General features: G+C 48.8%; 2 protein-coding genes across 2 annotated transcripts in view; one reads left to right on the top strand and one right to left on the bottom strand.

Moving 5' to 3' along the window:
- Positions 1–6807, bottom strand: part of Capg (capping actin protein, gelsolin like) — a 28104-nt gene extending 21297 nt beyond the window's left edge. The window contains exons 1-2 of the mRNA XM_069989123.1: positions 6721–6807; positions 1798–1936 (exon numbers count right to left, since the gene is read on the bottom strand). The gene's annotated coding sequence lies outside the window, so the exon portion shown is untranslated. The remainder of the gene's footprint in view (positions 1–1797; positions 1937–6720) is intronic.
- A 9227-nt stretch (positions 6808–16034) lies between these two features.
- Positions 16035–26942, top strand: Sh2d6 (SH2 domain containing 6). Its single transcript, XM_069989126.1, has 15 exons — positions 16035–16055; positions 16467–16501; positions 18306–18376; positions 18495–18621; positions 19121–19227; positions 20426–20486; positions 21329–21351; positions 22016–22079; positions 22847–22925; positions 23145–23175; positions 23294–23318; positions 23730–23788; positions 24063–24146; positions 24312–24470; positions 25861–26942. The coding sequence occupies exons 2-15, from the start codon at positions 16498–16500 to the stop codon at positions 25975–25977; spliced, it is 1011 nt and encodes a 336-aa protein (XP_069845227.1). The 5' UTR covers positions 16035–16055; positions 16467–16497; the 3' UTR covers positions 25978–26942.
- The last annotated feature ends 460 nt before the right edge of the window (positions 26943–27402 follow it).

Below are 27402 nucleotides of genomic sequence, written 5' to 3' on the forward strand. Positions count from 1 at the left end.
TCTGACCTATTGGGGCTACCACTTAAGCCAAGTCCTTAGACCTATCCCAAACTCCCTTTTTAAGAAAAAGTACCACTCTGTGGCACAGACTGCCTGGAGATTGAGAGCTTCTTGCTTCCATCTCCCTAGTGCTGGTGTTCACCACTCCCAAAACCCAGCTTGTACTTTCCCTTTTAAAATTTAGCTCCCCAAGGCCTCGAACTTTTCTTCAGAGGCTTGAGTTCAGATTGTAATGGGTGGAATCTACCAAACACTTCACTCATAACCTGGGTAAAAGAGTTTAACTAAACACACACACACACACACACACACACACACACACACACACACACAATCCCATTTATCTGATCCTTAAAGCGAAGTGCAGTCCAGAATTGTCCATTTAATGTCTTAAACAGAGGAGACTTCCTTTCTGGATTTGCTTCTGTGAAGTAGACAAATTTGTCAAATAATTTTTTTTTCCAACTTATGGGGGAGTACGCGTCTAGAACTCAGGAGTATGGGGCAAAAGGATCATGAGTTCCAGGACAGCCTGCTATATAGCAAGATACTACCAAATTTAGATAGTTGACTAACACACACACACACGCACACACCAGGGGAAGGTACATATATAGGTATGTGTGTATCTCAGCCATCTCACGTGTAATCAGCATGTAATAATCATGGACCAAGGGGGTGAACCCTGGCCAGAGAGCTCCACTTTTGGTGTCCCAATTTGCCCATCCTAGACGCTGGTTCTGCAGACGCTAGTATCTATATAGTGTGTCGGTCATGAGAAGCTTGCACAAACTGGTGGAGGTGCAGATTCCGGGTTGGTTGGTACACCAGAACTGGGAAAGACACGTACTCCAGTTCGGCTCCGCCTGCCCAAGGCCGAGTGAGTATAAACTACAAGTCCCAGTAGACAGCGCGCCAAAGGGGCGGGGTCTTGGGAGCTCGGGTCTGCGACGCAGCTAAATCCAGGTTCAGAAGTCCAGAAGGACAAGATTAGAACTCTGGAGACGATACTGTGGCTGCGATACAATTATTTACACACACACACACACACACACACACACACACACACACACACACACACACACACACACACACGGCGCGTGCGCGTACACGTGAAGTCTCTGTCTCCCTCCCCTAGGAACTACAAACCCCAGCAGGCAGCGGGCGGCCTCGGGGCGGGGCCTCGAGTGCTCCTCTCCTTGAGGTGTTAGGCAGGGTAGGATATCCGGGTCTCCGACAGGGTCTGCGAGTTGAGGACAGGGGTCTCATCTCCTGAAGTCATGGTTATGCGCCCCTGCACCTGGGCTTGACCCTGGAGTTGCTATGCCAACTCTCCTCTACGAGCCGGAGCCCCGCCCTTCCCCTCCCCCCCCAGGCTGGGACCGCTGGGGCGGAGGCTGGTAGGTGGGGACTTGGGCCCACACTTGGTAGAGATGTGGAGTGTGCCCTTATGAAGCCTCCTCCATCTCCTGGAGCAAATTTCCTGTCCTAGAGAGAGGAGCATCCTAAACCCTAAGATGGGGACTAAGCCTGCCACGGATCCTTGGTGGCCTGCAGGTCTCCTGGAGAAAAGCCCTCCACATCCCAGGATGTAAGTCCCTGTCTGTTGGGGCCTTGCCCCCCAGGTATCAGCTTTACACAGCGAAGTCAAGGTGCTGGATGAGGAGCTTCCTGGAAGTGTATAACCAAGGCACTTGCATTCAGCATCCTCTTTCTCAAGGGCTTCAGCTCACAATTCTGCCTCAGGTGTCACAACTCTTCTCCTGACTTACCAGGCTGCAGAAGGGATTTACCTACCTTTGGTGCAAATCAGCCTGCTGGTGAGATGAGCTGTTCTGAGAACCTACTTCATCCCCCCTCGCTGGCCAGGGCAGCCTCTCTCCAGAGACCTCTTCTCAGCTGATTTCTGGCTCCCAAGTGGTGGCTCAGGTTACACCTGTATCGGGAACAGTGACACCACAGTGGCCAGGAACACAATGGACTGTCTTTAACCCCATTTTCAGCTTTTAGACTTCCTGATCTGGGCATATACTGTTCATGCCTAATCCTCAAGATAGGTAGAAAAATATATAGGTGATAAGGACACAGCCATGACCCTATAATGTCAATGAGATTTCTCTCTTATGTAGTTAGGTTAAGACTGCCTACTTCTAAAAATATTCCCTTTAATCTTGAAATAATCTGTAGTTTCTCCTGAAGTGATAATTAAAGTATATGTCCCAGATTCTCGTAGTAGCAAGAATGAGGTTTATATTAACTGGCTGAACATTCCCATTTCTTTCTTTTTTTTTTTTTTTGTCGGTCATAGGGCCTGAACTCTGGGCCTGGGTGCTGTCCCTCAGCTCTTCAGCTCAAGGCTAGTGCTCTACCACTTGAGCCACAGCACCATTTCCGGTTTTTCTGCTTATATGGTGCTGAGGAATCGAACCCAAGGCAAGCACTGTACCACTGAACCACCTTCCCAGCTCGCATTCCCATTCCTGTCTGGGAATTTCTGGAAGACTTGTTTTTCTGCACACTTTCTGCTAAGACCTTAAGCAGATGCTGTTAGCTCACACTTGTAATCCTAGATACTCAGGAGGCTGAGATCTGGAGGATTGTTTTTCACAGTCAGCCTGAGAAAGAAAAGTAAACAAGACTTTTCTCTCCAGCTAACTGACAAAATGCTGGGGTGAAGGTATGTCTCGAGTGGTAGCACACCAGCCATAAAAGCACAAAGCCTTTAGTTGAAGCTCCAGTACTGACATACATACATAACAACTAGTCATTATTAAGTAGCCTCTTCCCTTAGAGAAGACAAACAACTACTATAAACTCTTGAGATAATCTTTCTGTGTAGCCCATGATATCCTTAAAATTTATGGTCCCCTGCCTCAGCCTCCTAGCTGCTAGGATTCCAGGCTTGACTCCACATTTTAAACATATGTAAACATATGACATACTGAAATGCTATTGCTTGAGTCTTTGGACTCTACAAGCCCATTATCTCAAAGAAAGTACATTTTTTGGCTGTTCCAGAAAAAGATGGATTAAGAAGTTGTATTTTCCAACTCTTCAAATATTACAAACATAAAGTAGAATATTCTTCTAAATCTAAGGAATAAGCAAGCATGATGGTGTACCTGTAATCTTAACACTCAGGAAGCTGAGGTAGAAAGGTAATGAGTTTGAGGCTAGCTTTGGATAGGGATACATAATAAGACCCTGGCTCCAAAAAGCAAAACTAACCAGACAAAAAAATCTTAGGAGTAGGTCTTGAAATGTGGCTTAGTGGTAGAGTGCTTGCCTAGCATGCATGAAGCCTGGGTTCGGTTCCTCTGTACCACATAACCAGAAAAAGCCAGAAATGGTTCTGTGGCTCAAGGGTAGAGTGGTAGCCTTGAACAAAAAAGCAGCTTAGGGACAGTGTCCAGGCCCTGAGTTCAAGCCCCAGGACTTGCAAAAAAAAAAAAATCTTAGGAGTAATGAATTACATCCAATTTTTCAAAAATAAGATTTTATTGTTATTATTAAGATGTGCACAGAGGGATTACCAATTCATAAGTTAGGTAATAAATTTCTTTTTTGGACAATGTCATCCCTTCTTTCACTTTCCCCCAGTTGAAACACTCAATTTTAAAAAAAGGTTTCCCTTTCTAAAATATAACCATCCAGCAAATAAAGGATATATGACATTTTAGTACAGAAACACTAGAACTTCACTTAGGAAAATGGTATATTTTTGTAGTTGGTGGTAAGATTTTTTTTTTTTTTGGTCGGCCATGGGGCTTGAACTCTGGGCCTGGGCGCTGTCCCTCAGCTCTTCAGCTCAGGGCAAGCGCTCTACCACTTGAGCTACAGCACCACTTCTGGATTTCTGGTGGTTTATTGGAGATAGGAGTCTCACGGTCTCTCCTGCCCAGGCTGGCTTTGAACCGCAATCCTCAGATCTCAGCCTCCTGAGTAGCTAGGATTACAGGCGTGAGCCACCAGTGCCCGGCTGGTGGTAAGATTTTTGTGTTTATATAAAATAATTCAAGATGACCATTATATTTTAAAGCTGTTCCTTCATGTGCTTTCCTGATTTGAATAGAAACTCACTGGTTTCTGTAGAAGCTTGCTTCTAGGACTGAGTCACAGGAAAGGTATAACATACCTAAAAGACATTTGGCTAGAGAAGTGTTTTCTTGAAACTCGGAAGCAATTGGCTATCACCTGATGCATGAAAACATTTGTCAGCCAATTCAGTCTTAACAGTTACTCACAGAATCTGGGCTTCCAGGAAGAGAGGCCTTGGCTGGGACTGAAGGGACAGGACATCTTTTCAGGCTTTTCTCTATGTGGTACTGAATGCCAGTCCTAATTCCTGAAGATCTCAAGGCCAGGGTGCAGTTAAAGTTGCAGGACGGTGTTATTAGAGCATTTTAGGAAATGTAGCTAAGGATAGGCACAGCAAAATTTGGGTTTTTTACCCTTGGGTTACTTCTCTGTAGCATCGTGATAATTAGGGCCTGGGCCTTGCTTGATGTCACTTCCTCTAGGAGCCTCCACATCTTGGGAAATGAGCAACGGGCTCAACAGGCTGTTCTCACCACCAGGGGTCGCCCTTTCCCTTACAGACTATTTAAATGCTTCTAATGGCTTTGGTGGAGCAGACTAAGGCGTTGTGTATATAATTAAATAGCTTTGGCCAATGCCCAGCACCCATCTCCTGTTTAGTTTCTCAGCTTTTCTGTTAGTAAAAGGTAGAGTGGGAGATCTCAGGGCCCTGGGGGAAGGAAGGAGGAAGGTTGTAGGAAGGGGAAACATCTGTGATCTGGACTCCTAAAGGGGAGGGTAAGAAGTCAGGCCAATGTCCAAAACTGTTCTTCCTTATCAGTCCTGGGAGAAGGAAAGTGCTGGGAATAGGAGATGCTTGACTACCAGGCTCTGACCTGGAGGAAGCTCAAACAGGCCCATATAACATCTGTGGGAGATTGGGGTTGGATGGAATGCTTGGAAAAGTGGGCAGGAAGGAAGTTACCTTCTATGGAAGGCAAATAGAGGGAAAGACCCAGTGGGATGTGGGAAGTCAGAAGGTAGCCGGTGAAGACAGCTTGTGATTACTGTTTTTCATTTAGAGATGAAGGCTGTTTTCAGTAGATCAACAGGTAATGACCCTCATGGTGCCTTCTGTCTAGGCCTAGTGATTGGTGACATATGGGCAGGAAAGGAACAAGGAGAGGCACTGTTGGTGGAGAGGAAGACTTTCTCTAGGTGGTAAAAGTGAGCAAGATTTGAATATGCGTTTGGAACAAATATTGCAGGAGAGCCTACTTACTGTGTGTCAGGCCCTTGGAATTTGATTGTGAACCTTAGACATGACAGCTATCTATTTATAGAGCTTATGGTCAAGTGGGGGTGTCTTCAGTATATTTGTGAAATAAATCCATCAGCCTAGTTACTGTGGGAGTTGTGAGGGTAGGTCTGGGAGGTCCTGGGAGGACTGGTCTGGAACACCCTCTGAGAAAAGGTTCCCCTAATCTAAGGCCTGCAGAAAGAGGGCTGAAGGAGGCAAGCTGTTCCAAGAGAGCAAAGGCAAATGCGTAGCCCCCAGATAAAAAGGAGGTCCTGAGCTGAGAAGGATTGGAAGAATCCATGTGTTGTTCTGTTTCCCCCCAGCACCCCCCCCACCCAGGATTCCTGAGTATCTGCCATCTCCTTCTGTCTGCAGAATTGTAGTAGTAGGCTAATGGATCAAGATAAAAGACAGTTCAAGAACCTGGTGACACACACAGAAATCCCCTCATGAGGGAGACTGAGACAGGAGGATTATGATTCTGAGGTCAGCCTAATCCATGTAAAAGAACAAAAGGAGGTCAGAGAGGAAGCAGAATGAGCCGCTGAGAGATGTGCAGCACAAAGCTGAAGAGGACAGGATTGGGAGAAGGAGGGTCATTTGGAGGAGAGCCATTTGTGGATAGTGTCTTTATTGTACTTTTGCTTGGTAATTTTTTAAGTGTAATGTATATATAGAAGTATCCTTTTTGTCTTCTTCCTTTCAATTGTGTTTTGCTATATATTAAGAAAATTCTTCACTGGGAGCCCATGGTTCACACCTATAATCTTAGCTACTCAAGAGGCTGAGAACTGAGGATCATGGTTCAAAGCCGGCCATGGCAGAAATGTCCATCAGACTCTCATCTCCAATCAACCACCAGGAAACGAGAAGTGGTGCTGTGACTCAAAGTGGTAGAGCTCAGGGACAACACCCAGACCCTGAGTTCAAGCTGCACAACAGACAAAAAAAAAAAAGTCCTTCCTCAGTTTGCAATATGTGGACTAGGTAAGATTCTCAATTTCTTCCAACTGAAATTTCCCTAAATTACAGGATGCTGAATGGGCCACTTGAGTCCCAGTCATACTAGAAGTCATGAGACCTGGGGGCTGAAGTCAGCAGAGGCCTGATCTTACAATCATTGAGCCCTAGAGTCACATTAGGGCTTTGGTCAGATCTGCAATTCAGCCAGATATACTATAAGGAAGTTCCAAAGAAGGGCAAGGCAGGGGAGTGGCGCAAATTCGCACCACCCTCTAGGGCAGAGGAAACAGGGCAGTGCTGGGCTGGTGCCCTTTAACCTTAGAGGGCAGAAAAAGCCAGCCTCAACTCAGCCTCCAATGAGTCTGAGAATAGAAGGCCTACCCTCTGGGGAAAAATAGAGAGAAACGTTATTGTACATCACAGTCTCAAGGTATTTTCACCTCAGAAGATGGAGGTAGCATAGCCCAGACTTCTGAAAATCAGTTGTCCATGCACCAGGGATAGGCTTGGGGGCTGTCTGTCCCTCTAGCCATTCTTCATCACAGATGTCACCGAGGAAACTGAGTCCCAGGCCTGGGAAGGAAGCATGGTAGGAGAAAGTGTGGACACAGTTGGCTTGTGTAGACCAAACTCTTCATCCACCAGCCTTGGACAGCACCTTCCTGACACACCCCCTTCCTGCAGGATTGTCTCTGACATCATGTACTAGACCACACAGTTCAGTGGACACCTGAAACATCTTGGGCCTCCATCTTGGCTGCCTGTATTCCCTTCCCTCATTGGGCTCTGTCTCTGCCCCCAGCTCTCCTCTCCCATCCCCCATCCCTCATGGTCAGGACTTTCCCCATGCCATTGCCTCTTGTTCAGAAAGTTCTCCCATCCCTCTTTCTGCTCCATCTAAACTTCTACCTCAGGGCTGGGAATGTGGCTTCGTGGTAGAGTGCTTGCCTAGCATGCAGGAAGCCCTGGGTTCAATTCCTCAGTATCGCATAAACAGAAAGAGCTGGAAGTGGCGCTGTGGCTCAAGTGGAAGAGTGCTAGCCTTGAGCAAAAGAAGCTCAGGGACAGTGCCCAGGCCCTGAGTTCAAGCCCCAGAAATGGCAATAAATAAACAACAAACTCCTACCTCCTCTATGAATCCCCACTCCCAGGAGAAGAATCCTTGCATTACCAGCACCCTTGGGGGTTTCCACCGCTCTCAACTTCCTTGGCTAAGGGAAACCTGGCTGTCCTCACTTCTAGCCTGGCCTCCCATTTCCAGAGTCCTGGCTGCTCCTAGTATATCTGTTCCTGTCCCTGCTTCCTTATTGTGGGACTCTAGATTAATCTCTCCCTTCCTCCTTTCCTCCCTCCATTTTTTTTTCTAGTTTTACTGATTAACTCTGTGTGTGTGTGTGTGTGTGTGTGTGTGTGTGTGTGTGTGTGTGTGTGTACACCATTACTGAGGCTTGAACTCAGGGGCTGGGCGCTGACCCTTAACCTTTTCCACTCAAGGCTGGTACTCTACCAGTTGAGCCATAGATTCTGGCTTTTATTTTGGAGATTAACTGGAACTTCGACTCATAAGGGCTTTCCTGCCCAGGCTGGCATTGAACATTTTTCTCAGATCTTAGCCTCCTGAGTAGCTAGGATTACAAGTGTGAGCCACCTGGCTCACATTACCTTTAAAAAAAAATTTTTTTTTTTTTGGCAGTCCTGGGTCTTGAACTTAGGGCCTGGTCACTGTCCTGAGTTTCTTTTTGCTTAAGGCTAGCACTCCACCACTTGAGCCACAGCGTGTCTTCCAGCCTTTTCTGTTTATGTGGTACCAAGGAATTGAACCCAGAGCTTCATGCATGCTAGGGCAAGCACTCCACCACTAAACTACACTCCCAATTCTTTCATTAATTTTTTTTTTTTTTTTTTTTTGTCAGTTGTGGGCCTGAACTCTGGGCCTGGGCGCTGTCCCTCAGCTCTTCAGCTCAAGGCTACTGCTCTACCACTTGAGCCATAGCACCACTTCTGGCTTTTTCTGCTCATATGTTGCTGAGGAATTGAACCCAGGGCCTCATGTGAGCTAGGCAAGCACTCTACCACTGAGCCACCTTCCCAGCCCCTTTCATTAACTTTTTATTTTTATTTTATTTTATTTATTTATTTATTTTGTCGGTCATGGGCTCGAACTCTGGGCCTGGGCACTGTCCCTCAGCTCTCCAGCTCAAAGCTAGTGCTCTACCACTTGAGTCACAGCATCCAGAGTTCAGGCCCCACAATTGACAATAATAATAATAATAATAATAATTTATGCTAGCTAGCCACTGATGACTCATGTCTGTAATCTTAGGTACTCAGAAGCTGAGATCTGAGGATCAAAGTACAATGCTAGTCCAGGCAGAAAAGTCTATCAGAGTCTTAACTCCAATAACCAGCCAAAAGCCAGAAGTGAAGGTATGGCTCAAGTGGTAGAGCACCAGCCTTAGCAAAATAAGCTAAGGTACAGTTCCCAGGCCCTGAGTTCAAGGCCCAGCATACACACACACACACACACACGCACACACACACACACACACACACACACACACACACACACACACACACACACACACACACACACACACACACACACACACACACACACACCCCACATAATTTAAAAGTCTCTAGAGTCTAGAAGTAAAGCTATGATACTGGATTCTACCTGGTCCTACCTTCCCAGGAGACACCATTCTCGGGCTCCATTTTTTGAGCATCATGTCATCCCCTAGTAAGACCTCAGTGATGCTGTGGTTTTATCTGTAGATTAGAGTCCATCATTGAAAGTACAAGAAAGCATCTGTGGGCTGGGAATGTGGCTTAGTGGTTGAGTGCTTGCCTAGTATGCATGAAGCCCTGGGTTTGATTCTGGTTCAAGTGGTAGAGTGCTAGCCTTGAGCAAAAGAAGCTCAGAGACAGTGCCCAGGCCCTGAGTTCAAGCTCCAGGACTGGGAAAGCAAGGAAGCAAGAAAGGAAGGAAGGAAGGAAGGAAGGAAGGAAGGAAGGAAGGAAGGAAGGAAGGAAGGAAGGAAGAAGAAAAGCAAGTATCTGTAGCTAGTTCAGGTTGAAAAATAGTTAATTATAAACATACCATAGCTAGAAGGACACCACCTGCTGTGGGTCCTGTGGGTCCAGGGCCCAGGAAGAGGATGGGGGAGGGAGGGGACCTTGGCAGAACACTTGGAGGCCATTGCCAAGATTCTGTGTACAGATCCTCAAGGACTTCATCTTGACTGCCATTGGCCTCTGAGAGGAGCATGCTGGCGTCTGTCTGCTCCCACCAGCAGCTGAGCTAACTTCTGACCCCACTGACAGTCCTGTGCTTGGAATGGGACAAGGGGAACATTTAATTCAGATACACAATAGCATCCAGTAGTAGTGCATTTAATGGTTCCTTGAATATCTCCTGTCTGCTATCCAGAAGCCAATCTTTAAGACTTCCTCCTGCCCACACCTTGCAAAACTAACAATAGTCCAGTAGTTCAGCTAATCATTTAGAGTGCCTTGGATATTTTTTCTATTTATTTTAGAGTAAATTGCTCTTGAACATTCTCTGGACTCACCTATTGAGTGATTACAAAGAAAGATTAGGTTTTAAAGTACTAGGTCCAGGAAGTGGTGCTGTAGCTCAAGTGGTAGAGCGCTTGCCTTGAGCTGAACAGCTGAGGGACAGCGCCCAGGCCCAGAGTTCAAGCCCCACGACCGACAAAAAAAAAAAAAAGAAGAAAAAAAAAAGAATAAAGTACTAGGTCCAAATTATTTGTATTGAGAATTTTATGTTTAATAATTCTGTTCAGAGGGAGAAAATTCCTATAGCTCACAGTATCTCCAGGAGTGCCAGAGAAGCTGTCAGAAATAATGTCCTGAAGAATCTAGCCTAGCAGAGGCTCCCTGGGTCAGACACCACAATATGCAAACAACCATAGGCCTCAGTCCTCTGGAAACGGGGGTGACTGTCACCACCCTCCCCAAGGTAGAGTCCTCTTTGTGTCTGATTCAGCTCATAGGGAGCTGGTGGCTGTATTCCTAGCTACTCGGGAGGCTGAGGTCTGAGGATTGAGGTTTGAGGCCAGCCCAGCAGAAAAGTCTTTGAGCTTTTTATCTCCAATTAATCAACATAAAGCCAGAAGTGAAGTTGTGGATCATGTAGTTGAGCTCCAGACTTGAGTGGAAAAAGCCAAGAGAAAGCTTGAGACCTTGAGTTCAAGCCCTAGTCCTAGCACAAAAAGAGAGACAGAGAAAAAGGAGAAAGAAGGAAGGAAGGGAGGAAAAGGAAAAGCCTAGCAGATTCATCTGACTAAAGGAGGCTGGGAAGGCACAGTGGCTTCTGCGAACAGAAGCCTAAGGTGGAGAACCCACCAAGTATATGAAATGCTCAATAGTCAAAAAGAACTCACCTGTCCTCATTGGATCTCCAGGAGCCCAGCCACACACATCCTAGCAGCTCTTCCTCCATATGCTGCTCTCTTTCCTCTGAGAGCTGTCTCCTTCAGGTCCTCAGAATCCCCTGACCCAAACTCCTTCTCAAGTGCCTCCCCCTCCACTCATACCAGGGATCTCAGCTAGACCTGTCCACCTTCTCTGTGGACCACTACGTCAATGGCTGCACCCCAAGTTCAAGGAGTTCATGGAGAGCTCACATTTATGTGTCAACTCTCAAGCACCTTTCCTCTCTCAATGAGGAATGCTTTGGGGATTTTTTTGTTCTAGTTGTTGTTGTTGTTCGTTACGATTTTCTGCTGGTGGTGGGGCTTGAACTGAGGGACCTTGGTGTTGTCCCTGAGCTTTTTTGCTCAAGGCTAGAGCTCTACCACTTGGGCCACAGCTCCACTTCCAGCATTTGGGCAGTTAAATTGGAGATTAGAGTCTAATCTCCAAAGACTAATATTCTTGGGCTGGGTTGAAACCAGGATCCTCCAATCTGAGCCTCCTCAGTAGTTAAGATTACAGGCTTGAACCACCAGTGCCCAGAGAAAAATGCTTTGTTAGTGCTCCTATTTACACAAGAGGAAATGGAAGCCCAGAGAGCTGACATCAATCCTCTCCATCACTCACAGAGACGCCTGGAGGGCAGGGCCTGTGTTCCATTCCTCCTCTGCCAAGACTTATGTTCTCAAGAATTGCATGTGATTCTAAAAATTGTCCCACGAGTCTTGGCTTGGAATGTTTCCAACAGAACACTGTTTCTCAAACTTGGCTTTTTGTAAGACAGATCTAAGATGCCAGTTAAAAATAATGTAGACTTCCTGGAAGATCGAAGTCTTACAATCTTGGGAAGGGTTTGGGGACCCAAAGATACTAGACAGGTGTTCTACCACTGAGCTATATCCCCAGTCCCCTCCCCATTTTTTGTTTTATTTTAAGTAGGATCTTGCTCTCTAGCTCAGAGTGGCCTTGAGGTTAGGGATTTGGAGCAATCTTTCTGCCTCAGTCTCCTGAGTGCTGGGATTACAGCATCATTTCTCTGAGTTACATACACAGATATATACATATATACATATATATATGTACATATCTTTTTATAGATATATACATGACTAATATTGAAGCCTGAGTTCAGGCCTTCCTGCTTATTAGTCATTTTACCGCTAGAGCCATACCTTTTTGTTTGGGATATTTTTTTTTCGTTCCAGTCTCCACTTGATGAAATCCTCCTACATTCTCCTTCCCACAAAGCTGGGATCATAGGCATATGTCAACACATTTCACTTATTGATTGAGGTGTGGTCTTGAGAACTTTTGGTTGTGCTAGCTTCAAACTGTGATCTTCTTGATCTTGATCTCCGAAATAGCTAGGGTTACAAGAATGAGCCACTGTGCCACCAAGGGACCTTCAGCAATTCTTATTATCAGGCAAATGGCAAAATCTTTGTTTGCTTTCAAAAGATATATTTATACTACTCTGGGCCAGTACAGTTGGGTCTGTTCTCACGGGGGGTTCAGTGGCTGAGATCTGCGCATTTTGAAGCATCTGGAAGGACTAGAAACTTTCAAAATATAAGCAACTGGCCAGGCACTGGTGGCTCATGCCTGTAATCCTAGCTACTCAGGATGCTGAGATCTGAGGATTTCAGTTAGACAGCAGGAAAGTCTATGAGACTCTTATCTCCAATTAACTTCTAGAAAACTGGAAGTGACACAGTGGCTCAAGTGGTATAGCGCTAGCCTTGAGCAAAAAAGCTCAGGGATGGGGCTGGCAAGGTGGCTCAGTGGTAGAGTGCTTGCCTTGCATGCATGAGGCCCTGGGTTCGATTCCTCAGCACCACATAAGCAAAAAGAAAAAAGCCGGAAGTGGCACTGTGGCTCAAGTGGTAGAGCGCTAGCCTTGAGCTGAAGAGCTGAGGGACAGCATCCAGGCCCAGAGTTCAGGCCCCACGACTGAACCCCCCCCCCCAAAAAAAAAAGCTCAGGGACAGTACCCAGGCACTGAGTTCAAGCTCCACAACTGCCAAAAAAAAAAAAGTATCTATGGTATGGACAAAGTAATCCTGTGCCCAATACGTAAAGAAGAGGTCTAAATATGTCTGTGATTAACAAGATGCCCAGCCCTGAAGGGCTGCCCAACAGACAAGGCCACTGGAGTAGGCCAGCTTCCTGCCCCGCACCCAGGTCTGTGCAGCAAGTGCTCCAGCCAAGAGGGCACAAACTCCATCCTCCACCTCAGATCCTATCATTCACCCAGGCCTCAGTATTTTCCTATGCAAAGCCCTAAACAGGGAGGAGGTGGCTGAAGAGGAAAGCTTGATCAATTTGGGGTTTGTGGTGAGTGCTATCCAGAACCTTCAGTTCATTCTACCTGTGGACTCTGATCCCATAGGAGGCCCCACTAAGTAAGGGAAGTTGCTCCCTGCCTTGTGGAAGATAGGTCATCTGGGGAGTGAAGGGCAAGGAATAGATCCAAGTCCTTAACCTCAACTGACAATTGTTTCTTTATCCTTTTTTTCTTTTTTTCAGTACTGGAATTTGAACTCTGGGCCTTGCTTGCTAAGCAACTATGCCTCATCTCCTCAGTGATTCTTTTTTTTGGGGGGTCTGGTCGTGGGGCCTGAACTCTGGGCCTGGGCACTGTCCTTCAGCTCAAGGCTAGCGCTCTACCACTTGAGCCACAGCGCCACTTCTGGCTTTTTTCTTTTTGCTTATGTGGTGCTGAGGAATCAAACCCAGGGCCTCAGGCCTGCAAGGCAAGTGCTCTACCACTGAGCCACCTTCCCAGCCCTACTCAGTGATTCTTATGGCTCGTTAAGTGTCATTGGCCTCTAGGTCCCAGGAAGCACTTGGCCTTTTTCTCTTAAGGTTATGTCCTGCTGGGGGCTGGTGGCTCATGCCTGTATCTTAGCTACTCAGGAGGCTGAAATCTGAGGATTGAGGTTCAAAGCCAGCCTGGGCAGGAAAGTTCGTGAGACTATCTCCAATTAACCACCAGCAAACCAGAAGTACCACTGTGGCTCAAGTGGTACAGCACTAGCCTTGAGCTGAAGAGCTCAGGGACAGTGCCCAAGCCCAGTCCAAGCCCCACAACCAACAACAACAACAACAAAAAAAGGTTATGTCCTACTCCAACTCCCCATGCAAGTTACCTGGGCTTTGTTTTTACTTTGTGCCAACAGCTAGTGCATCCACAAAGTGAAAAATACAAGAAAGGAAGAGGCCTATAAGTTTCAATATTCACGATCATGGTCTGAATTTCCTCGTTTCTTGTTGTTTTGCTTTTTGGTTCCAGTACTGCGGCTTGAACTCAGCTTTTTCATTCAAGGCTGGAGCTCTACTACTACTTAAGCTATAACTCTGCTTCTGGCAGGTGACAGGGACTTGATGAAAACTTTTAGAGGTAAAATCCCACCCCCAGGTAGATTCCTAGAAGCAGGGGCAGGGACTTGAACAATAGATTACCAGACCTGCCATACCTGTACCATGAACTCAGGAGACTCTTTGAACTCGAGCTCCTTGTGACCCTATCTCCTGACTGTGACCTTATTTAGGCCCCAGCACTTCAGCGGCCAATGCACCATGTCTCCTGCCTCCTGCCTCTCCTCCGGTTACCATGGCATCCCTCTTCAACTTTCCATTAGAGTTGATCTCGTTTGTTCAGAATGTTTTTCTGCTCTTTCTTTACCACCCTTGTGGCTCAGTTTCCTATCAGTTTTAAGTGCATTGAAGGCTGCACATTTTTTGGGGACATGTATCTGCTCATAGTCACTGGCTTTCTAATAAAGACTCCAGATTCAACCACTCAAAATGTGGCTTCTCTGTATCTCCCCATCAAATTACTGTCAAGTAATATGAGTCTCACAGATTTTTCCAGCCCTGGCTGGCTGAATCTCTATCCTCAAGTCTCAGCCTCTGGAGTAACTAGGATTACAAGCATGAGCCACTGGTACCCAGCTCTCATTTTCTGGTTTAAACAGAGTCAAACACCAGACCCCACCCTTCCTTTTATCCCAACATGTCTCAGAAGTCAATGTTCCAAATTCATGGAGTGACTTCGAAATCATGAACCCCTTAAGGAATCTCCAGTGGCTAGGCGACAGGGTCCTGATTCCCTCCTAGATGAGGTAGGAGGACGTCCATTGTTTACCCTTCAGGTTCTGGAGCCTCACATCCATCACTGAGTGCATGACCTCAGGAAAGATATGCAATTTATCAAGGCCTTAGTGTTATAGACTGTAATTGTGCCACAAACACGATTCATATATTGAAGACCTAATGCCCAATGTGCCTATGATAGGACTGTTTTGGGCCTTACTCCAACAGCTCTGCTGACTTCATAAGAAAAGGGAGTGCATACCAGCTTTGTTCTCTCTTTAGACATGTGCAGACAAGGGGCCATGTGAGGACATGGGGAGGCTGCTGTCTCCAAGCCAGGAAGAGCAGCCACACCAGAAACCAACCCTGATGGCACCTTGATCTTGGACTTTCATCCTCCAGAATTGTGAGGAAATAAAAGATCTGTTGTTTAAGTCACCAGTCTGTGCTATTGTTATGGTGGTCCAAGCTGACTAATGCACTCCATTTCTTTGTTTAAAGAGATAAAACTAGAACTTGCATCATGGGGTTATTTTGAGAGCACAATGAGGAAGCACACATGTAATGCCTGCCTGTTTTATTTTCGATGGGTGTCTTCACCACCTGGAATAGCACCTAGTACATAGAGAGTGTTTGGTGATGTGTCCACTGGATGAATAAACACATCCATCAATAATAATAATAATAAAGCTGTCACTGAACATGACAGTTCTAACTTTTATGTCTTTGATCATTGATCACCACTCACCAGCAAATGACAAGTGTAAGGATTTTAAAAAATTGTCTGAAAGGGGCCTACCTAGTAACACATGCATTTTGGAAATGGGACATTGGGCCAGCTTCCTTCTGGAGGACTTGGGGGGTAGGGGGGAGTAGCAACACAGAAGCTAGGTCTCATCTGGGAGTGTCCTGAGTGAAGTCCATTTGGAATGGGAGGCCACCCACCTTCCGGGTGCTTAAGAGATGCAAATAATATTGATAGAAGGGGATAGGGAACAAAAGGGCCCCTATGCCTCACACCTTTTGTGCCAAATCCTGGACTACTGGAAGGCAGAGCTCATCTAATCCAGCCATGGTGAGACTTGGTCCCAGAACAGCTCCAGGCACACAAACCTGCCTGGTTCTGGGGTGGGAGGGCGGGGGAGAACTCTGGGCAGGGAGAGGTGTCCTAATCCCAATAGTACTAACTATCCTTTATTTTCCCCTCTTTCTAGGACAAGCTCAGTGGGACCAAGGCCCGGTGAGTACTGGGGCTCTTCTTTCTCCCACCCTCTTCTCTAGTCTCCCTTGCCCACCCCCTATCCCTCCTTCACTGGCACTGCTGCTCTAGGTGTGGTGCTGGCTCTGACTACTCCCAGCCCACTTGCCACCATTCATCTGCTTTTACCCATCAGTACTGGGGCTCCCCTGTCTCCCAGCTTACCTGGGGTACCAGGCCATCCAGTTGTGTTCCCCAAGGGCACTGGCTCTGCCCCTCTACCCCCAGGAACCCTCCCACCCATTCTGCTGCCCCAGTCCAAGGCCACCATGTCACACAACTCTTGGGGGGGTAGGCATTCATGGTGATGGATATCAGTGTGACGGAGTGCAATGTCTATTTGACACAAACTCCAGAACCTTTTGGGCTAAGTTGAGTAGAGTCTGCTTGCAGGTTGGGGCCACCTCTTCCACCCCCCAGATGCATGGGTAAGTGACACAGTAGACCAGAGGGTTCCAGTACATTAGGGGCCCCCACAAGTTTAGTATCTCTTGAGTGGCTCAGGACACGCATCTGCCATAGTCCTACACTGCTTGGTTCTGGGGCTTAGCTCTCCCATTTGTCTTAAGGAAAGTCAAGGGTGTCAGGAGGCGTGGAACTGATGTAGGTAAAACAAGCGACTGGGAGGTTCCCTTCTTTCTCGGGCCAACTCATTGGCCCTGCTGCCATGATAAAAATTTCCCTCAAGAATTAAGTTCCTAGGGGCTGGGAAGGTGGCTCAGTGGTAGAGCGCTTGCCTTGCATGCCTGAGGCCCTGGGTTCGATTCCTCAGCACCACATAAGCAAAAAGAAAAAAGCCGGAAGTGGCGCTGTGGCTCAAGTGGTAGAGCGCTAGCCTTGAGCTGAAGAGCTGAGGGACAGCGCCCAGGCCCAGAGTTCAGGCCCCACGACAGGACCAAAAAAAAAAAAAAAAAAAAAAAAAGAATTAAGTTCCTAGCCAGGCACTGGTGGCTCATGCCTATAATCCTAGATACTCAGAAGGCTGAGATCTGAGGATCGAGATTTAAAGCTACCTGGGACAGGAAAGTCCATGAGATTCTTATCTCCAATTAACCACCAGAAAACTGAAGTGGTGTTATGGCTCAAGTGGTAGAGTGCTAGCCTTGAGCTGAAGAGCTTAGGGACAGTGCCCAGGCCCAGAGTTCAAGCCCCATGACTGACAAAAAAAAGAGTAAATTCTTGGCTGGGAATGTAGCTTAGTGGTAGAGTGCTTGCCTAACAGGCAGGAAGCCCTGGGTTCAATTCCTTAGTGCCACATAAACAGAAAAAGCCAGAAGGGGCTCTATGGCTCAAGTGGTAGAGTGCTAGCCTTGAGCAAGAGCAGCTCAGGGTCAGTGCCCAGGCCCTAAGTTCAAGTCCCAAGACTGGCAGAAGAAAGAAAGAAAGAAAGAAAGAAAGAAAGAAAGAAAGAAAGAAAGAAAGAAAGAAAGAAAGAAAGAAAGAAAGAAAGAAAAGAAAGAAAGAAAGAAAGAAAGAAAGAAAGAAAGAGAAAGAAAGAGGGGGGGGAGGGAGGGAAGGAGGGAGGGAGGGAGGGAGGGAAGGGAAGGGAAGGGAAGGGAAGGGAAGGGAAGGGAAGGAAGGAAGGAAGGAAGGAAGGAAGGAAGGAAGGAAAGATAGGTTCCTGAAGCCTGGTGGCTCATGCTTGTAATTCTAATTACTCTGGAGGGTGAGATCTGAAGATCTCCATTTGAACACACTAGGGCAATAAAGTACTTGAGATTCTTTTTTTTTTTTTTTTTTTGTCGGTCATGGGGCTTGAACTCTGGGCCTGGGCGCTGTCCCTCAGCTCTTCAGCTCAAGGCAAGCGCTCTACCACTTGAGCTACAGTGCTACTTCTGGTTTTCTAGTGGTTTATTGGAGATAGGAGTCTCACGGTCTTTCCTGCCCGGGCTGGCTTTGAACCGTGATTCTCAGATCTCAGCCTCCTGAGTAGCTAGGATTACAGGCGTGAGCCACCTGTGCCCGGCAATACTTGAGATTCTTATCTCCAATTAACCACCAAAAAGCCAAAAGTGGAGCTGTGGCTCCTGTGACAGAGCACTAGCCTTGAGCAAAAAAGCTCAGGCATTCAGATCAAGCCCCAGGACTGCCCTAAACCTTCCCTCCTCCCCCAGGAGAACTGGTTTCTTTAGTAGAGGATTAAAGCTTGTTATAGGTGTGTTGGGGGGAACATCAGACATTGTGCTAGAAGGGGGTGGGGTGGGAGGAGGCAAGGCCAGTCTGTCTGTCCAGATGCCTCAGCTTGGAGAGAGGATGCCCTCAGCTCATCTCCTCTGCCTACTCCAGAGACCTGGAGACACAGGGTAAGTTCAGCAGCTGAGATGGAGGCTGGGGAGGAGGGGGGACGGGCGGGGGGGGGGGGGGAGGCAGCAGCCATCAGTGTCCTGGGCATGTTCCACCCTCCATCTCCTCTGTACCCAGCAGCACTTTCTGAAGGCCCAAGAGGAGGAGGAAGAGGATAAGTATGAGCTGCCCCCCTGTGAGGCCCTGTCCCTCAATCTGGCCCCTGCACACCTTGCGGGTGCTGAGGAGGAGTCCTTGTACCTGGGTGAGGGCAGGGAAGTGAGAGGCAGGGAGGTGGGGATTTGGGTAGAGAACCCAGGCCTTGCTTTCCTCCTGCCTGAGCAGGGGCAGGGACAGGGTGGTCACTGGGGCCTCTTGGCTGGGGCAGAGATGGAAGTTAGAAAAGAGTCACTGACAGGAGGAGGGAAAGGAGAGTAGGGAAGGCAGAGAATTGAGTGCCATGTAACCAAGGCAACAGCAGAAAAGCAGGAGGCTAGACCCTGGTCCCTGGGGGCCTCCAGTACCCCCTCTATGATTCTAGAATGTTCTCTGAGATGAGGGTACCATGGGTATTCCACTCCCACTGCTTAGGGTCTTGGCCAGGTCGGAGCAGGGAAGCTGGCTGCCTCCAGAGAGACAAAGCTGTCGGAAGATAATAAGCTAAGGAGAGGGAAGGAGAAGGAAATGGAAGGACAGTTGGGAAGGAGCTGGAAGAAAATGGGAATCGACATGGGAGGGCCCAAAATGTCTGGGGTCTTTTCCAGATTGCTCTGGCCCCTTCGGACCATCCAAGCCACCACCCACCATGGGGAGAGACCTTCCCCCAAGTCACTCCTTCTCCATTCACCCCACCCCAGGCAACCATTTTCCGGTGAGTAAATTGTGAGAGGTAGATCATTTGCAAGAGCACTAACATTTGCATTCAAGAAAGCCCCAAAATCTCAGGTGCCAGAGACTTGAGAAGCCAAAGTCCTTTGGCCCTCCCAGCCAGCCTGACCTGCTACTCCCTCCCTCTGTTCTCCCCTGAGCTGGACCTAGGATTCTAGGTTCCACTGTACTCCCCTGAACTTTGAGCTTGAGGACTCCATCCTGTCCAGAGATTACACAAGCCTCTCCATTTAGCTGCCAGTCAGTGCCAGATCCCAGTCCCAATGAGTCCCACACATGGACTCCAAAAGCTACCATTTTCATTCCATATTTTACTAGAAAAGAAAAAAAAAGTAGAGAAGTGCACAGCCAAGAGCCACAGAAAAGAAGCTGAGAAAAATGTCCTTTTGGTACATTTCATCTTGAGCTTATAGTGGCAGGTTTTGTTTCTGTTTTTGTTGGTTGTGGGGCTTGAACTCAGGGCCTGGGCACTGTCCCTGAGCTCTTTTGCTGGAGGCTAATGCTATACCACAGCTCTACTTCCAGTTTTGTGGAGATAAGTCTCACAGGGACTTTTCTGCCCAGGCTGGCTTTGAACTGCAATCCTCAGATCTCAGCCTCCTGAATAGTATGAGCCATGGGCACCCAGCAGGTTTTTGTGGGTTTTTTGGTTTTTTTTTTTTTGTTTGTTTTGGTTGGTTGAACTCAGGGCCTGGGCACTGTCCCTCAGCTCCTCAGCTCAAGGCTAGCTGTTAACCACTTGGGCCATAGTGCCACTTCCAGTTTTCTGATGGTTAATTGGAAATAAGAGTCTCACCTACTTGACTGCCTTGGGCTGTCTTTGAACTATGATCCTCAGATCCCAACCTCCTGAGTAGCTGGTATTACAGGCATGAACCATTGGTGCCTGGTTTTTGTGTTTTGTTTTGTCTTTATGCCGGTCTTGTGGCTTGAACTCAAGGTCTGGGATCTGTCCTTTAGCTTTTTTTCCTAGTCCTGGACTTGAACTCAGGGCCTAGGCATTGTCCCTGAGCTTCTTTTGCTCAAGGCTAGCACTCTACCACTTGAGCCACAGTGCCACTTCCAGCTTTTTCTGTTTATGTAGTACTGAGGAATCCATTGGAGGGCTTCATGCACGCTAGGCAAGCACTCTACCATGCCTCAGTTTCCCTCCTCCCTCACCAGCTCTATTACGCCCACAGCTGAAGGCAGCAATGAACCCGCAGCTGACCACAAAGCCAGGACCTGCCTTTGGGAGTCGAGGTAAGGGACATGTCCTCTTGCCTCTCTCCACCCTGGGAGAGGTGGAGTTGGGTGTGCCTCACACTAGAGTCATCCTCTGCCGTTCTGTTGCACCCTCCTGGCTGTAACTTCCTTTTTTCTGGCCAAGTTCCGGAGGTAGCATGGCTTCCAGTGTACAAATGAGACAGAGACCCAGAGATGTCAACTGCTGTGCCTGAGAAGGCATCAAAGCATCAAATCTGACCTGATGCTCCCTCTCCAGCAGGTGTAGAATATCTGGTACAGGGTCAGACTGGGGGGACCCCAGAATAAAGAGGTCAGAAGGGCAGCCTACTCTATCTCCAGTACCCTCTCTATGGGGATATCTGTGCACCATCCCCCCAGCAAAGGGACATCCTTGGGCCACCACTGACTTCATTCCGGTCACTATTGCTGTCACTGTTCAGGGACTTGCCCCTAGGGTCAGTGCCTCTGAGGCTTGTGACACCACAACTCTGGGATGTCAGGAAAGGATAGAACTCCAGGAAATTTTCCTGTCTGAAAGAGGATGTGGGAAGAGTGGTGTTGTAGTCCCTCCATCCTGATGGCTTCCTCCACCCAAGGTCAAACTGCTCACCTGAGGCACATTTGGTTAGCCCTACTGACCTTGAGGGTGGCTTTGAGTTTTGGCTCAGCCCAAAGTCATCTGGAGCCAAGCCTGGAAAATCATTTGGGAGGTCAAGTTAGGTGACACTACAGCCTTGTGTAAGAAATGACAAGGAGAGGAGGATGGTTTCCTCTTGGAGTTTCAAAGTTGGCTCCAAGGACCCCATGTCCCAGCCCCTCCTCCCTGCTCCTCCTGACTGCTGCTTTCCTTCTTGCAGGGCGAGAGGTGATATCCAGAGTGGTGAGTAACCACCCCCCCCCATCCTCACTTTGCAGGGACAGAGTAGGGCTTGAAAAGGCCAGGAAATACTCTTAGATCCCAGGAGAAAGGCCCCAAAGAGTCTTTCCCTTCTGCCACAGGCCCCTAGCAGGCAGAAGCCAGTTATCCTAAAGGCACTGGCCAGAGCTCCTCTTTGACACCTGCATACCCTGGCAGTTGTCACCTGTGGGTACCACTGAAAAGGAAGGTGTTCATGAGATGCTTCCTTCCAGGCAGAGGGACAAATTTTTTTTTTTTTGGATCCGGTCATGGGGCCTGAACTCTGGGCCTCGCTCTTCAGCTCAAGGCTAGTGCTCTACCACTTGAGCCACAGCACCACTTCTGGCTTTTTTTTCTGCTTATGTGGTACTGAGGAATCGAACCCAGGACCTCATGCATGCAAGGCAAGCGCTCTACCACTGAGCCACCTTCCCAGCCCCAGAGGGACAATTTTAGTCATTCAACCCTCCCCAAAAGAGGATCAACTGGCAAGGAGGGAATGTGGTCCACTGGAGCCCCACCTCCTGATCAAGGCTCTTTCCCTGACTGTCACCCTACTGCTTGTGGCAAAGGTCTGTTAGTCCTAGCAGGACGTCCAGGGCTGGGCAAACTCATGATCATACATACCCCTTCCTCCCTACCTTAGGTGGCAGCAGGCCCTGCAAAGGATCAGGATGAGGATGTCTACCTGAAGTGTGAGCCTGATCCAGGTGAGGGCCTCCCTCCAAACCATCCTGCCCCACAGTCACCCTCCAGGCCCCACTTCTGTCCCTTACTGGTGTGCATGGGCCTTCAGATACTGCATAGACATCTTCAGTTCTCACTGGGAAGGTAGCTCAGTGGTAGAGCACTTGCCTAGCACATGCCAGGTGCTGGGTTCAATCACCACTGCTGCAAAACCAAACTAAGTTAAAAAAATAATAATAATGAGCCTGGAGATGGTGGCTCATGCCTGTAATCCTAGCTACTCAGGAGGCTGAGATCTGAGGATTTAGGCCAGGTTCAAAGCCAGCCGAGGCAAAAAAGTACATGAGACTTATCTCCAATTAACCACCAGAAAACTGGAAGTGACACTGTGGCTCAAGTGGTAGAGCACTAGCCTTGAGCTGAAGAACTCAGGGATAGTGCCCAGGCCCAGAGTTCAAGCCCCACACGTGCGAGCGCGCGCGCGCTCGCGCACGCACGCACGCGCACACACACACACACACACACACACACACAAATGATAACCTTCACTCCTGCCTTTGGTCTGAGTTGATGCACCCTGTGCCTATTAGGGGGAGCCAACCCCTTAAAAGAAGGGCTGGGTGGAGCTTCTCAGCTGCTGTGGCCAGGCTAGCATCTCCCTCTAGTTAGAAGGAATTCCAGGGGCCCAGACAGCAGAGAAGACCCTGAAGCCATTCTTAGTCCCTCCCTGACCAGCCTGGATTTCCTTGCCTGATCCCAGGTCAACCTCAGCCTGCCTTCTCTGTTTCAGTCCCAGCCTTAACTAGGTCTCTGAGCTCCAAAGCCCTGATGCCCTCAGTCCCTCTGCCAAGGACATCTGTGATTCCTAGGTAGGTACCTCACCAGATGCACACGTGCCTACATGAAGGAGAGAAAGTAAGAGAGCTTAAGAGAATGCTAACGCAGGCTGCCTCAGTCCTGACCGTGAAATGGCAGTCTCATTCCATTGTCCTGGGTCACTGACAGGGGTGGTAAGGGAAGGTTGGGATATTGGCTCATTTCTGAAAGTGATGAGGACCCTGAGCTCTGCCCTGATTTGCTCCCTACAGGCCCAACATAGTACCCCAGGATGCCTGGAGTGTAAGAGGCTTGTGGTCAAGGGGAAACTGAACTGGGTAGGGGGAGAGAGAGAAGGGAGGCTCAGGGTGGGACTCGCTGCAAGGCCAGTGATCATCTGACCAGACCTCCTGTTTCCCAGGGAGCAGCAGATGCCACCTCTAAAGGTCAGTGCATACATCTCTGGATGGTTCTGCCCAAGCCTGCGGGCTTGTAGACTCCTTCCTCACCCCTTTCCACTCCCCGACTTTGCAGCTGAGTCCAGCCAGGGTCAGGTTGGGGTGGCAGCAGTGTGTGTGGGGGGTGAGGGGGAATCCTCTTGGACATTTTCCAGAGCCTGCACCAAATTGGGAAGCTCCCAATTTGGGCCTCACGGTCACATCTCACCTGGAAGTTTCCCAAGGCTGGGCTGGTGGGTCTTGGGAGGATGTTGGACCTGGAGAATAGGAGTTCAGGGTGCTCCATTTTGGACTTCAGGTTTCCTGTATCCCCTGCCTCTGCTCCTACCCCTAAAGCTGTTCCTTGGAACCTTTGCCTAACCCCTTCCAGGCCCTAACTCTGTAATTTCCTTCTTTCAGTGGGAAGGAAAGCCCCTCTTCCCTCCATAGCCCACCCTGGGAGCAGTTCAGCTGCCAAGGTGAGTAGGGGCTTGGGGGGGCAGGCTGAGGGCAAGGCCTTTGGCAACCAGAGTCTGAGTCCTCACCCAGGACCCTTATGGCAGAGGCATGAATTACCACCACCAGAAATGTATGTATGTGTGCACCAGGCACGACGCAGCTTTGTTCTGCTTTTGGGGCTCAGTCTGGCACTGGCAGATGTGAATGCAAACAACGGCACTCCAGGGTTCTCTGCTCCCATTCAATTCCCTGACACATCTCTGAGTGGCCTTGTGTGTGTGTGGTTGTATATAGGACAGTAACCTGCTGGCCCAGCCTTGGTACTCAGGGAACTGTGACCGCCATGCTGTAGAGAGAGCCTTGCTCTGCTTCCAAAAGGTAGGCAGCTATAGACTCCTGAGTCTTCTCTGAAATCCCTGCTGCTCACAGGCTGTGGTGGGCTGAGCTGGCAGATGGAGGTCTAGAGAGGTTCTGGATCATCCTGGGTCAGGGCTGGAATGAGTAGTTGGGAAATAAGGTTCATGATTGGGGTCTCCTTCACAGGATGGGGCCTACACAGTGCGCCCCAGCTCAGGGCCTCACACCTCCCAGCCCTTTACCCTGGCAGTGCTTCTCCAAGGCCGGGTCTTCAACATTCCCATCCGGCAGCTGGATGGTGGGCGCCACTATGCCCTGGGCCGGGAGGGCAGGAACCACGAGGAGGTAAGAGCTTGCTGGAGGAGTTGGACTTCCCAAATAAGGAGAGTACAGAGACCAGCATTCTGAGCCTAGCTAAGAGCATATGTCTGGGGGAGAAATCCAGTTGGCATTTTTCTTTTCTTTTTTCTTTTTGCCAGCCCTGGGGCTTGAACTCAGGGCCTGGGTACTGTCCCTGAGCTTCTTTTGCTCAAGGCTAGCACTCTACCACTTGAGCTACAGCACCACTTCTGGCTTCTTCTGTTTATGTGGTTCTGAGGAATCGAACCCAGGGCTTCATGCATGCTATGTGAGCATTCAACCAGTAAGCTGCATTCCCAGCCCCCAGTTTGCATTTTTCTAGGGCAGGTTGAAATAACAGGAGCCTGTAGCTTAAGCTTCCTAGATTCCGGGCACTTTGAGAAGAGGTATTCCCTCTGGCTATGACTCCCATCTGCACACGGTTGAGGTGGGGCATTTGTACTTACAGCCTAATGAGGAAGGCAGGATCCAGAGTCCAGATTCCTGCCTCTCTGCCCAGCTCAACTCAATTTTATACCCAGCATTTGCTGGGCTATAAGGTAGAGATGATAACCTAGCATTCAGCTCCAGGCACAGCAAGGCCTGAAAGTTACTTTTACTTGGCCTTGGAAACCCAAGGCTAGCCAACAATGATCACAGGAAAGTTGTAGGAGGTTTAAAGTAGGGCAGCATCTTTCAGAGACAATCTGCCCCCTTACCAGTCATCTTTGGAAGTTGCTGGACATGTGAGGCTCACAAAACTCATGTGCCAAGTGCTGGTGGCTCATGCCTGTATTCCTAGGTACTCAGGAGGCTGAGAGCTGATGCTAGCCTGTGCAGAAAAGTCCATGAGATTCTTCTCTCCAATTAACCATCAAAAAGCCAGAAGCGAGGCTGGAAATATGGCTTAGTGGTAGAGTGCTTGCCTAGCATGCACAAAGCCTTGGGTTCAATTACTCAGCACCACATAAACAGAAAAGGCCAAAAGTGGTGCTGTGGCTCAAGTGGCAGAGTGCTAGCTTTGAACAAAAGAAGCTCAGGCCCTGAGTTTAAGCCCCAGGACTGGGAAAAAAACAAAAACAAAACCCCCAAACCAGAAGTGGTGCTATGGCTCAAGGCAAAAAGTTCAGAGAGAGCGCATCCAGCCTCTGAGTTCAAATCCCAGGGCCAGAAGATGATAGATAGATAGATAGATAGATAGATAGATAGATAGATAGATAGATAGATAGATAGATAGATAGATAGATAGATGAATTGTTGATATGGCACAAGTGGTAGAAAGCCAACTTTGGGTGAAAAAAAAAAACACCCAAGGAGAACTCAAGGCCTTGAGTTCAAGCCCTAGTACTGGCACAAACAAAACAAAAATTCATGGTTGCCCTACCTCTTTGTGTAGGTCTTCTCTTCCGTGACCACCATGGTTCAGCACTATTCGAAGCATCCCCTGCCCCTGGTGGACAGACACAGTGGCAACCGGGAACTTGCCTTCCTGCTCTTCCCCCTCAAGCCTTAAGGCCATGCAACATACACACCCATCATTGGCCCAAAGGGTGTGCCTTCATCTTCTGGACACCACCTAGGGCTGCCTGCTCTCCCTCTCTAGTCTCTACTACTCCACTCCCTGTAGGCCCCAGATGAGAGGCACTGGGCAAAGGTTGCCCATAGAGACAAAGGACCTTGGGGATGCTACCTAATGTACATCCAGCGCCTCCCAGCTGCATCCCTGAGACCCTCCCTCCACCATTGCTAGTTTCAAGCAATGACATGGTCTGCCATAGTACACTCCCCTCCCTCTCTCTCCCTATCCTCTCCCCACCCCCACCCCCCTTCTCTGCAGGACTGAGGATTGAACTCTGTGTCTTCAAGCTTGCTAGGCATATACTCTACAACTTGGGCCATGCATGCCCCCCTCCCCCACCTTTTGCATTTTATGTATTTTAGTTTGCTTTTCAGCTAGTCTTCCTGCTAAGTTTCCCATGGGCCAGCCTCCAACTGCAATCCTCCTGTATCTGGCTCTTGAGTAACTGGGATTCATTACAATCTTATACTTATCACCAGCATAGTACACAATAAATATTTGTTGAATGAAGTCTTTAATCTGCTAAGAGAAACTGCAGTGGCCCCCAGGAAGCCTCTATGTTTCTCAGGTTTCACAGAGCACACTGGCTAGAAGTGATGGCGCCAGGGTGGACTGCACCACCGCAGAAGGGAACATATTTCTAACAGATTAGGACCTTTGCTTCTAAATGTGTTGTGTGGGGGCTGGGAAGGTGGCTCAGTGGTAGAGTGCTTGCCTTGTATGCATGAGGCCCTGGGTTCGATTCCTCAGCACCACTTAAACAGAAAAAGCAGGAAGTGGTGCTCTGGCTCAAGTGGTAGAGAGCCCTAAGCTGAAGAGCTGAGGGACAGTGCCCAGGCCCAGAGTTCAAGCCCCACGGCCGATTAAATAACTAAATAAATGTGTTGTGTGCCAAGGAGGATGAAGGGCAGCTGCTGGTTTTTGTTTTGTTCTTCTTGTTGGCATCAGAGGGAGGGAGGGAAGGGAGGCCCAAAACTGCCTCCTCCATCCCTCTAAAGGAGAATGGAATCCATTAACGACTGTTCTCCACCTACTAGCCACACAGGACTCCCGGGAGGTTGATTTTTGAGCCCTGGGAATGGTCGAGGGTTGGGGAAACTGAGGGCCCCAGCAAATAACCGGGCTAGATTGCCCATCTAGTGTTGGAAGAAAAGCCAGGGAACACTGAAGCCCGGGCGCTCAGAGATGAACGTGGGGGGTGGGGGTGGCGGTCCGCCCCAACCCGGGGGGTCCAGGCGGGGCTGCGTGTCGGAGTAGGGCGTGGGCCTGGAAAGCTGGCGTGGGGGGGGGGGGAGGCGCCCCTCGAGGGGCTGACAGCCGGCAGAAGGGGAGCGGGGTCGGGGGCGGGGGCATCTCCGG

This window comes from Dipodomys merriami, unplaced genomic scaffold, assembly GCF_024711535.1.
Source record: "Dipodomys merriami isolate MVZ:Mamm:240054 unplaced genomic scaffold, mDipMer1.0.p SCAF_37, whole genome shotgun sequence".
In the NCBI taxonomy this organism is placed as follows: Eukaryota; Metazoa; Chordata; class Mammalia; order Rodentia; family Heteromyidae; genus Dipodomys; species Dipodomys merriami.